Below are 12066 nucleotides of genomic sequence, written 5' to 3' on the forward strand. Positions count from 1 at the left end.
AGAGTAGGACTTGGGGAAATGCCCAGTGACATTATAAACACCCATGAGACAGCTATTTCCCTCACCCTCAGTCCATTTCTCACCTCTGATGTAACAATAATCCTTAATATTATTGGGGTTTTTTTTAAGGTTAATTGGCAGGTTACAATATGTGGGCTGGGGTTTCCTCTCCTTGCAAAACACAGGCAGATCTGCTTGGGTGGTCTAGCTGATAGTGTGGGATGATCTCTGGAAGGGATTTGGGGGACAGACCTTGGTCTTTTGAGCCAGGGCTGTTGGAGATCACAGGGACCTGGGGTCAGATTAGGGTCCTGACAGTGAGCACTGTTGGGTGTGCTGGTGCTGGGGGTGTTTCAAGGAGGGGAGGTAGGTGACCTTGGAGTGGTGGCTGATGGGGCAGTGGGTGACCTGTGTCATAAAAGAGCTGGGTATGCACAGCTTGGTGTTTATCTCCTTCTTCCACCACAGCACCTGGATGTGAGGCAGCATCAGGTCTTTGGGGGTTGAGTTAAATACAGGTTTGACATTACAAAAAAAATACAACAAAACATGGTAATTGTTGGAGGTGCCTAAAAAAGGTTGGTAACATGAACTCATATCTGGCTGGGGACAGGGGTATAATTTTGTCCCGGGTCAAAAGGAAAATACATCCCACAGTAGCTGTGGCAGGGATCAGGCAGGGAAGAAGAGGGAAAACATCTGCCAAAGGTGTGAGTGAGAGTAAACGGCTCAGTGGTGACCACCTTGAGACCAAGGGGCCATGGGGAAAGCAGTGGTACCTCCCTGCTTAGGGGGCAGGAGGAAGATGCTCATCACACATGGCAACTTGCAGTCCTCACAGGGCAGATACACATGGTCTTCTGGCTGGTGATGATGGGGGGAGAAGGTAGGAGATTTTGGAGAATGAAATTAAGCTGGCACCCACAAGAGCAGACTGACAAATCTGGTTTCACAAGGTGCTCTGTCGAGCCACAGTGGTGTCACAGCACAAGGCATGCTTTCTGGATGCTGTTGTCTACAGATAGTACATCCCGGGCAAATTCAGATAACCCATCATTTACAGAGCCCTGACTCAATTATTATTGCTCAAGTTTCCTTCAGTCACTTATTTTGCAGTGCCACCATCTCCTGTGAATCCCTGTAAACCTGCAGTGTGCCCATGTTCCCTGGGCACTACACTCACCTCTGAGAATTTGGGATCCTGCGCCAAGGGGCCATTGCAGGTGCCTGTGGGGAGAGCCCAGCTGGCAGAGCAGAGATGCATCGCCTGCTTCAAAGCAACCTGCTTGCACATGCAGCAGAGGGGGAGTGTTGTGGGCACAGAAGATTTAGCAATGGCTAAATACAGGGAAGGAAGCTGCCTTCCTTCTGCCCGTGCTGGGGCAGAAGGAAAAGCCAGGCATGTGGCTGGGGCATACTGGTCATGTCCTACTCCACATGGGCAGAGAGCTGTGGTTGCACTGTCACCTCTGGAGGTTTGCAAACACCCTCTTGTAGTACCTGTGAGTGAGGAGGGTCCATCTGTGCTGCTGCCTCATGGTGCTGTTTGGAGTAGGTGGTCCATGCTACCACCAAGAATCCCTGGGGTATATGTAGCGTGTGTATATGTGTTCATATATATAGAAATGCCTATACGTGCCCATACACAGGTGCACATGTTGTTGCCTGTGTTTTCCAGAGCAGAGGTTTCATCTCCCCTCTGTCCAGTAGCTGGAAGGAGAGCTGGGATGTTACACTCCCTCCTTGCAGGGGATGAGATACTCCATATCCACCTCCATTTAGTATTTCCCTTCTCCCTTGCCTGAGTGGGCAAGAAAATAGACAAAGTCCTTTCCTTCCAGCATGGTTTTGTGCTCCTGCCCTAATGTACAGGAGAAGGCTGAGACCTGGCAAGGGAATCATCCCCTGTGGGTTTCAGCACCCTGGCCCATGACACAGGGCAAACACCATTCCCAAGTGCACGGGTTAGGAGGATGCCATCTCTGGGACAGGGTCCAGTGCTTGGCGTGGGTGACGCCGTAGTTGTTTGTGTGTGTCATGGCGGGAAGTGTGTGAATGGAATAAATTTAGCAGTCAAAACACAGGGTCAGTGCAGTCAGTCATTAACTGCCAGCCCGTCTCGTCATCCTGCAACCACAGGGAGCTTTTTTAGGGCCGACGTCCTGGCGGAGGGCAGAGGAAGCGTGGGAGGCCAGTTCCCGGTGACATCTCCACGCGTGGCAGCGCTGCCCGCTGGTGCCATTGGCTGCCCCCTGCCCGGGGCTGACACTGGCCAGCGGTTAAATGCCTGCATGACCACGCTGGGGCACACAGCACAGAGCATCCCAACACAGGCAGCTGGCTCATCCCATCCCCAGCACCGGAGGAGACGTGGACTTGCACTACACCTTAAGGTAAAAGTTTTGGTTTCTTTGGCTTGATCTGGTGAAAATGCCTGGAGTGAAACTGGAAATGTTTGGGAATAGGGGTTGTAGATTTCCTCACAAGTTTTGGTAGAAAGCACAAGGCTTGTAAGCTGAGATGTAGGAATTGGTTTGTAAGGGAAGAAATCAGGAGCGTGCCTGTGTTGTGGGCACAGGGTGATGCACAGTGCAGTTAGTGTGGCCCATGGGGATGTGGTGCTGGGCTGCTTAAGGGACTTGGAAAATGACAGCAGAGCTGGAGGAAAGCCCCCACTGCCTTACCTGCCTGCCTGGCAGCAGTGCTGCTGGAATGCTGACCCAGCAGCCTCTGGGGATGCAGTTCTCCATGGGCTTGCCTTACTACCATCCTCCACTTTGGGGTGGTGGGAGATTTTACAGGGTTGTGGGGACCATTCCAGGTGGGAAGTGCAGCTCTGCAGCCCACAGACTTATGGTGCTGCCCATCTGTGGTGCTGGCTCCTGTCACAGCCACTGAGCTCTCCTGGGTGATTGGGTGGACATTACTGTGGGAACAGGACATTCAGGAGAGCTTTCGTGCTCTTTCATGATACTTAGACAAAAAATCTGCCAGAACATGGCCAAATATTTCAAATCCCAAATTGCAGGGAGGTTTCTGCAAAGGAGATGCCAGGAGGTGGCACAAGGACTAATCCTTGGCTTGTTTGATGATGTGCCAGGCTGAGCACCATGTGCCAGGATGACAAGGCTGTATCAGCTGGAAGGGCTTTGTGGGGGCAAGTTACAGCCAGAGGCACGTGCAAATGCTTTGCTCTAGTGTGCAATTACTTTATTCCTTGTTGCAGCCACAGGGACCACAGGTGACATGAGGGTGGCTACATTCCTGGTGCTGCTCCTCTGGGCCGTGGCCAGCGCTCACCCCGTAAGTACACACTGGACAGATACACCCAAACCCCATCAGTTTGGCCCAGCCAGGGTGCACTGATCACTGATCAGATGTCTCCTGGATGTGTTTAGGTGCCTGGCCATGAGTCCACCCATCCCAGCGCCCAGCAGGAGGTAAGCGAGGGGTGCCCCAGTCCCACAGGTAGCAGTCACTCATGGAGCAAGTCTAGGATGGGGAGCCAGCTTTGGGCAGGCATCCTTGGACCAGGGACCTGGGAGGGGAGCTGCTGCTTCTGCATATCTTTGAGCTTTGCCCATCTACTCGGTCTTTTCAAGCTAGGTTGGTTTCACCTCATTTTGACTTGCCTCCCTGAGCATGTTCCCAGTTTACCTGATGCCTTCTGCTGTGTTGGTCCTGAAAAAGGAGTTTCTGTGCTCTGAGCTGTCACAGTTTGGGCTTTTCTGAGTTGTCCTTTTGTTGGTGGCTACTGGGTTTTTTGTATCAGCAGAAATATCTGAAGGGCTGAGGTGCAAGCAATGAAAAAGGCTTGAGCACTTGCATGGCTTAGGAATGATGTCCTGCAGCAGCAGTAAAAATGTGCTGTAGTTGGTGTTTAATAAACCAAAGCATCATGTCACGTTTTGCCTCCAGGACACAGCAAATGAAGAGCACGTCAATAAGCTGGGCAACCTCCTAAATGGTGGAGATGGCAGACATCCTCCTGTTGGTGTGGAGAGGGGGGACAATGCCCTTGCCGGGGACCTGATGGGCGGGAATGCTGTGGATGAGGAGCTCGGTGAGCACAGTGGCCGAGACAAGGGAGACCGAGTTGGGCAGGCTCAGCACGTGAATCAGGTGGATCACGAGGATGCAAGTGCCCGCAATGGGAACGACCTCGGTTTCCTGGTGAGTGAGCGGAGAGGTGCGTTCTGCTCTGCCAGGAAAGCTCCCTTGGCCTCAAATCTGGCATTGGTCAAGGTTGAGCTTGGCCTGCACGGTGAGCAGTGCTGATAGTGCCTGCAACCTGCAAGCCTTGGCATTCATCTGTGTTTGTCACCTCCGCAGGAGGGGGATGCACGTGATACTGATGACGGTGACAACGGAGACCATTACGGCACTGGAGCCAATGGGCTTCCCTCCCACGCCGGCGGGTTCCTGGATGAGGAGGATGACAGTGGGGATGACACCTTTGATGGGAATGGGGAAGAGGAGAGGGGAGAAGGTCCTACTTACGTGGCTGGTGCCGATGGGGCGGGTGAACCCGACCGCGATGCCGGTCGTGGGGATGCCGGGGCTGGCAGAGGGCATGGCGACAGCAGCAGCAGCAGCAGCAGCGAGAGCACCGGGGCAGACCACCGGCGGTACAGGAACTACGTGGGCAGCTGGTATGAGCGGAGCTACAGGCAGGGAGGGGCCAGCAGCAGCAGCCAGGAGGAGGAGAGCTATGACTTCGAGGACGGAGCCATGCAAGGTGACGACCCCTCTGCCTTTGACAGCTGGGGCAGCAGCTACAGGGTGCGCCATGCTGGCCGCCGTGCCCTAGGGAACAGCCGAGAGGACATCCAGGGGGCTGGCTCCCACCACTGGGAGGAGGGTGATAGCAGGTCCCCAGAGGTGGAGGATGCTGACTCTGGAGAAGACAGCCCATCCGTGGAAGACAACAGTCAGTCAGAAGAGCCTGTTGACAGTGAATCAGAGGAAAAAAGCCCCAGCCGCTCTAGGGAGGATGGGGATGAGGAGGACAGCCCCTCCAGCGAGGATGAGGACAGCAGGTCCAGGGAGAGCACTGATGACCAGTCAGATGAAGAACCACAGGAGTTCCCAGATGTAGTGAGCACATTGAACGAGCATAGCAACAGCCAGACCTGGGAAGGGCAAGAGGACTGGGAGTCTGCTGAGGACAGGAGTGTGCCATCCATGCCTGACAGCGAGTCTGAAGAAGAAGAGGGTGACCAGAGCAAGTCCAGGGAAGATGATGAGGACCAGACCCAGTCCATAGAGGACACTGTGGAGGAGTCACGGGAGGACGAGAATGACTCTGACTCTGTGCCAAGCACATCAGGCGAGAGCCAGAGTGCATCCCCAGAGGATGACAGCAGCCCCGAGGACAACACAGGTGAGGACAGCAGGTCCCCAGAGAGTGACAACAGTGAGTCCCAGGAGGAGGATGGCAATGAGGAGAGCCACTCCCAGGAGGATGCCACCCATGAGACCAGCAGCCATGAGGATGACAGCTCGCTGCAGAGCCTGGAGAGTGGGATTCGCAAGAGGCGGCTGGGCGCTCTCCGCCGGAAACCTGCTGCTGACTACGATGACAATGACTGCCAGGATGGGTACTGATATGTGCCCCACAGCCTCATTGGTGTGGGGGGTTTGGGGGAGGAGGGGGTTAATTTATTTGCCATATAGCCTGGTTGACTTCTTCTCAAGAAGATGCTGTGGTTAAAATGGAGTCAGGTTCGCCAGAGCTAGACCTGGGCACACTGCACAGGGTGTGAAGAGGTAGGTGATGCCAGGCACAGGGAAAATGCCAAACCACAGCAAGAAATGGCATTTTCTGAACAGCTGTGAATGCCAGCAGGGTGATGCTGCCCACTTGTCCCAAGGGCACAGTGGTGGCTTGGCACTCCTGGGCATGCTGGGCAGAAAGGTCCCTGTGTTCACCCCTTATATTTACCTACCATGGCCCTAAAAACCTCTGCCAAGACTCCAGCTGGAGCTTTCTGTTAGCTCCATGTCCTGCACATAAAAAGGAAAAGCTACAGCTGGTGGGCATATGTGGTTCATGGGTGCAGCAGGGTGTGAAGTACCACTTCAGGATGGGATGTATGTAATATTTTGTAAGAAATGTACAGAAAACATTATATTGTACCCTTTTTGCACTTGTATTTCAAAGCCAAAATGTACCCTGTTGATTTCTTTAATTACCATTAAAACCACCAAACTCCACAGTGGTGTGGTTTGAGGTGTTGCTGTTCTTCTCTCCCAGGGGACTTGTGCTGCGATTTGGAGCCAGACTAGAGGGAGTGGGGAGCAAAGGGGAGGCTATTTGCATGGAGAGCCACAGCATGCTGGGGTGAGGGGGAAAGCAGAGGCTGAAGGTGTTCCCATGCCTGCCATTTCCAGGTACCTCAAAAGCCACCCCTGCCTCTAGGTGACCGTGTAGTGGAGTGGAAAATCTGGCCAATGACCCCAGGAGCTGGGCCTGGAGCTTTGCTATATTATGGCCATCACTGCTGCAATGTGAGCAAGGGTTGTGCTGCTCTTCCTGAGATGCTGGGAAGGAGATGTTCCAGGGCATGAGGGCTCTCCTGGACCACCAGCTCTGGGTCCCCAGGGTGGCCTCTGGTACCAGGTCCCCTGCAGCACAAACGCACGTAAGCAGGGAAAAGGTGTTATCACGTACCTTTTTTTTTTTCTCCTACCAGCAAGCAAGTAAACAACACATTCTTTATTTAAAATCCCACTCAGGCCCTTCTTCCTTGTTCACATGTGTATGATGAGTTGTGCAACGTGGGTATCGATGCTGACAGGTGAAGCCACGGGCTGTTGTGTAGCTGTGCAGTTTTACAGCATGGAATTGTGGCTCTGCAGAGGACAGTCCCCAAGGGGCCAGCGTGAGTGGACAGATGCCCTTGAGCTGCCCAGGCTCCAGAGTGTCACTGCTGGGCATTGCAATACAGAATTCAAGAACTAGTAGTGAAATGAAATAATTTTTCTACTATTTACGGCAGAACCACACTTAATTTGTAGCCTCTTTCCAACACTATGAAGGCTGGGAGCTAAACAGCTCCTGGTTTTAGTGGAAATTATGTTTTCATTTTCACCCTGTGTAACTTTTTTTTCTTCTGTATGAGGTCAGCTCTGAAAATTGCAGCTTCCCCACGTTGCTGCCCTGGGAGTCTCCTTCCTGACCCTCCCTCCTCCACTCCACTGATCCCCACTTCACAGTGAATACCTCGGTCACGACTTGCCCCTTATTTTTTGGACCCCTTGCACCAGTTATGTGATTAGCTGGGGATACTGTGATGGTGATGATGCCTGTCAGGGTCTTGGGTACCAAAATGCTGGTGTGAAAGACAACAACCATGGGTTTGGCTGCAGCCCAGGAGCGCAAAAAGGGCGGAGTGACAGCTGTCGGTTTGGTTTCAAGCTGTAGTAGTGACGTGTTTGGTGCGGGGCGGGGCAGGGCAGGGCAGGGCGCTGCTGTGAACCCTCTGGTGTCCACCAAGTGGTGCTGCTGCTCAGGCAGCGGGCACCTTCTGGGTGCTGGCTCTGCCACAGGGCTGGGCCATATCCCTGGGGCCATCAGAGGTGATGTTTGCGTGGGGACAACCGATGGGGGTGGGAATGGGGACTGGGAGGTTTTTTCCGGATGCCTTCAGGAAATCGAGGGGTGCCACGCAGCTCTGCAGTGAGCCCAGACTGTGAGCAGGACGGTCAAGACCCTCCAGGATTGGGGTTAAAGTGCTTCTTGCAGTTTGTGCATGTCCGTCCTCACCCTTGTGTGAGCGGTGCTGGGGTGAGCAGCAGCCTAGCACAGCTGGGAAGGGGACTGCTCACCCTCTCCCCTCTGCAAAGGGAGAGAAAAACGGGGTTGACCTGGGTCTAATCTGAACGGGAGGCGCGGGTGCCTGGCAAACAGGGCAGGCAGCACCCCCACTGCCCCCTGTGCCGAGGGGCAGCTGGCTGAGCTCCCCCTGCACGTGGGTCCCCTTCACGTGCCTTCCCAGGGACGCGCTGCCGTCCCTGCCAGCAACGCCCAAAATTTGCCTCCCGCTGCCTGGCTGCTCCCAAAGGCCGGGCAGTCGGTGCCAGAGCTGACTGCGGGAGTCGGTGCCAGAGCTGACTGCTGCCTGCCGGTCCTGCCAGGACGGCTTCCCACGGAACCATCCATCCCGGGCATTACAGGGTGAGGAAACAGCCCTTCACTAGGGAAACCTGCCCGGCCGCAGGGAAGGAGCCGCTCGTATTGGCTGGCACCAAGGAGGGATGTGCCCAGAACCTGGCATTTTGTCTGCAAGGACAGGCAGGTTTCAGGGGACACTAGTGGCACTGGATTATCCCTACTAAATTCTGTTCATCCCTGTGCAAGCTGGGCCACTCTGCTTGACATCTGGACGGCCTTGATGACGGGCAGTGCTTCACAGGGCGAGGTTTTGGATGAACAGAGAGAGTGTGACCAAAATATGCTCACTTGGAGGATTTTAAGGCAGTCCATGTGCTTGGTTTTTGTGGCATGTGCCTGTCTATCAGAGGGGAGTGAGCACTGGAAGGGGGTGCTCCTGCTCTCTGCTGTCAACCAGGCAGGCAAAGCAGCTGGGAAGATTAGTCAGGCTGGAGATGTTTCTGCCTCCAGTTTTGTGATGGTTATACAATGAATTTTTAAGGACCAGTTTGCCTGATGGGTTAGGCAAGGATAAAAAGTGTCCACATCAATGTATGCTTTTCTTATCCACCCACATGACATTTTTTGTGCGTTGGGGGTGGCCTCTAGAGCTGATTGCAGTGATTTACCCAGGAATCAGCACTGGGGTTTAAAGCAGGTATTTTTGGATGCATTTAGGTTTGAGAAAACATAAGTTTGCATCATCCTAAAAGAAAGGTTTCTTGGGGTTTTTTTGGTTTTTTTTTTTTTTTCTGTCCTTTCCAAGAAGAAAAAAGTCTATTTTTAATAAGTAGTTGGTGTGGCTGAAGCAGTGGGAGGCAGCAGTGCTGACCCTGGCTGTGGCAGCTGGATCTGGGGCAGCCAGGGCACACAAGCTGCATTTATTCAACACTCTTATTTTCCTGGGTTGGTGGGTGAAACAGAGATACCCTTGGAGTTCACAGACTCCCTCTCCCTCCAGCAGTGGCTTTTTTGACATCACAGCCAAATATCCCGGGCTTCCTATGGTGATCTGAGTGCCATAGTTTCAACCCCCTGCCAAAGGCAGGGTCACCTGTCGCTAGATGAGGCTGTTCAGAGCCTGCCTGGTCTTGAACACTTCCAGGGATGGGGCATCCATGATTTCTTTGGGCAACCTGTTCCAGTGCTTCACCACCTGACAATAAATAATTACTTCCTAATATCCAATCTAAACCTACTCTCAGTTTGAAGCCATTCCCCCTTGGCTAGTCACTACATGCCCTTGTGAGAAGTTTCTCTTCATCTTTCTTGTAGGCTCCCTTAAGGTCTGATGGAATTTTCTCTTCTATGCCTGCTGTGATGGGAACCACTCCTTGCCAAGTACTCAGTGAGGCCGGGAGAGTTTGATTACGTTTCTCTGGCCTTTTTTAACGTGGAGAAAAAACCTCTGACAGAATCACGATGGCCATCAATCTGAGTAAAAGAAATATCTTGGCCATGGGAAAACAGCCCCTGATCTCAGTGAAACACCAAAATATTAAAACCTTTTGAACGCTCTAAAGAAATTTTTCTTCCAGCTGCCTTTACTGCCATGCACTTCAATGGCAAATAACTTTCCCACCCCTGCTGGCTCAGCCATGTCCTGGGAGTTTTGTGGTCCCCCCAGCACTGCCCCAAGGAGTTGGGCACTGCAGGATGATACAAGTAAAGTTCAAACATTAACATCCACCTGTACTGTAACCCCCTGAACTCATAATGGAGATCTTAAAGCTGCAGAGTGAGTAAGTGGTTTGCAGCTCAGGTTTCTTTTGTCTTCACACCCTGAAATGCAAAGCTGCAAAGAGGTGGTATTGTGTTTTAGCAGAAGGCATCAGGTTTCCGAATAGAGGAGCTAAACCTGCAACAGGGAAGTGAAGGCAACACCTGCCCTTTCTGTCCTAAACCTGATGTTATTTAACCTACAGAGAAAAAAGTAGGTTCATCATAGGGTGAAAACTTCCAAAGCCATCTTTTTCAAAAATAAAATGAGTGTCTGAATGCTAAGGTACTTTTTTTTGCTAGAGACATGTACTTCTCTGTGTATATAGGCCATTTTGGACAGGGCTTTGAGTAACCTGGTCTTGCTGAAGGTGTCCCTGTGTGGCTGGAACTAACTGATCTTTAAGGGCCCTTCCAACCCAAACCATTCTGTGATCCTATGATATGTGGATACATATACTAGTTTTGTGCAACTCAGGTATGCACGCAGTAACAAATAACCAGTGCAAGTGCAGCAGTTCCTGCTGACACTGTCTCTGCTGCAAATGGCACCATTTTAATCCCTGACTCAGGGTTTTTTCCCAGGGAGCACAGTGGCAGGGAGGTCGGCAGCCATCACTAGTGCAGCATGGGAGCAGCGTGCCTCCACACCATCCAGGTGCCTGAGTCTTCAGGGACACCGATTTAACTTTGTTAGAGAGCTCATTTCCTGAGCTGGGTGGGCAGGTGGTACCTTTGCAATGAACCTAGCTTATCTGCCTGCTCTCCTTCTGAAAATGGGGCCACTGAGGGGGTTTATTTGGCTTTTTCTCCTGTGGCTGTGTTTGAGAGCTCTCACATGTGGATGGATGCAGCAAACAGGTGGTGGGACCAGACCTGGTAACTTATTCTGGCTCATGAGCAGCTTCTTGCTCCTGAAAAAAGCAAAACAAGCAAAAAATCAGAGGAAATCTGATATACAGATATTACTCAAACACGTGAGGGCCTGGGTGATGGCAAGTGCTGGGATTTGTGATAATGCTGTGACTTTGCCTCAGTGATTTCCTGGGTTTCTGTTCCCAGAGTTCGTGCTGCTTCAAAGTGCTCACATTATAGAACTGCTCCTGTCCTACATTTTGCCAGGCATGTAAATAGAATTAATTTCCTTCACCTGGTTTATGCTCAAAGAAAAAGGAAAATCATATGAAATGTTCAGTTGCAGAGGGTTAATATATAAGGGCTGTGTACTGATAGCTGAGATTGATATGTGGTGCATTTTAGACATTTTCCCCTCACACTTCTATTCTAAAATCGACTGTTGGCAAAAAAATAACAAGCTCTGTGCCCAGCTGATGCTGATTTGCATTTGGTGGGTTTGTGCTGTGAGAGGAAGGGGAAAGAGAGAGGCATCCCTTATTCTTACACTTGCTCCCTCTTCTAGCTCATTACTTCTCTCCCCAGTTGGTGGCCATGGCACACATGCTGCTGTCCTTGACAGCACACAGGGAGAGGTGGGAGCCAAGGAAAGCTCTGCCTCAGGTGCCTCCCTGCACAAATTTTGGAGGTGCCTTGGCCACTGAGCTGCATGGCAGGGGTGCCCCTTTCTCTGGCTGCAGGAACACCTTGGTCTCTTCTCATCATGGTCGAAGTATCCTTTTGGTTTTGTTTTCTTTACTTATTTTTGGCCCTGAGGTTTCCTTCCAGAATAGCTCCAGGGCGTGGAAATAGGACAGTGCAGCCCCAACCACAGCCTCAGCCCCACAGTGGACCTGGGCAGGACAGGAGCATGCTGCTCTGCTCATTTACTGCCCTGCAAAAATAATAATTAAATTTGGACCTTGGAGCCATGTCAGCCTGTGCCAGACAGGGACACTCTGACCGTGAGGTCCCCATGGGATCAGGAGAGTACATCAAAACCACACACAGTGCCCTTGCCAGGTGCAAGCCCACCCAGCTGCAGCTCAGAGCTGGTGCCAGCAGCTGGTGCCAACCCCACGAACGTTGGGTCATGGGGGGGTGTCAGGGCCTGGGCACAGCAGCAGCTGCCTGGGGGGTTCATCACCATGGGCTGTGTGAGGGCAGCAGTGTGCCCATTCAGGGTTTGGGAGTGGGCTGTGTGCCTGACCCCCAGCTTGTTCATCAGGGTGCATAATGAGCGACATGGCAGCACATTTGTACACGTTAAAAAACTGATGGGAGTGCATTTGCACATG

The 12066-nt window shown here is 52.3% G+C and overlaps 1 protein-coding gene across 1 annotated transcript; it reads left to right on the forward strand.

Annotated features, from left to right (window-relative positions):
- The first annotated feature begins 3246 nt into the window (after positions 1-3246).
- LOC103763490 (dentin matrix acidic phosphoprotein 1) lies at positions 3247-5607 on the forward strand. Its single transcript, XM_018074052.2, has 3 exons — positions 3247-3357; positions 3919-4173; positions 4333-5607. The coding sequence occupies exons 1-3, from the start codon at positions 3247-3249 to the stop codon at positions 5605-5607; spliced, it is 1641 nt and encodes a 546-aa protein (XP_017929541.2).
- The last annotated feature ends 6459 nt before the right edge of the window (positions 5608-12066 follow it).

This window comes from Manacus vitellinus, unplaced genomic scaffold (assembly GCF_001715985.3).
Source record: "Manacus vitellinus isolate BGI_N305 unplaced genomic scaffold, ASM171598v3 scaffold_0_pilon, whole genome shotgun sequence".
In the NCBI taxonomy this organism is placed as follows: domain Eukaryota; kingdom Metazoa; phylum Chordata; class Aves; order Passeriformes; family Pipridae; genus Manacus; species Manacus vitellinus.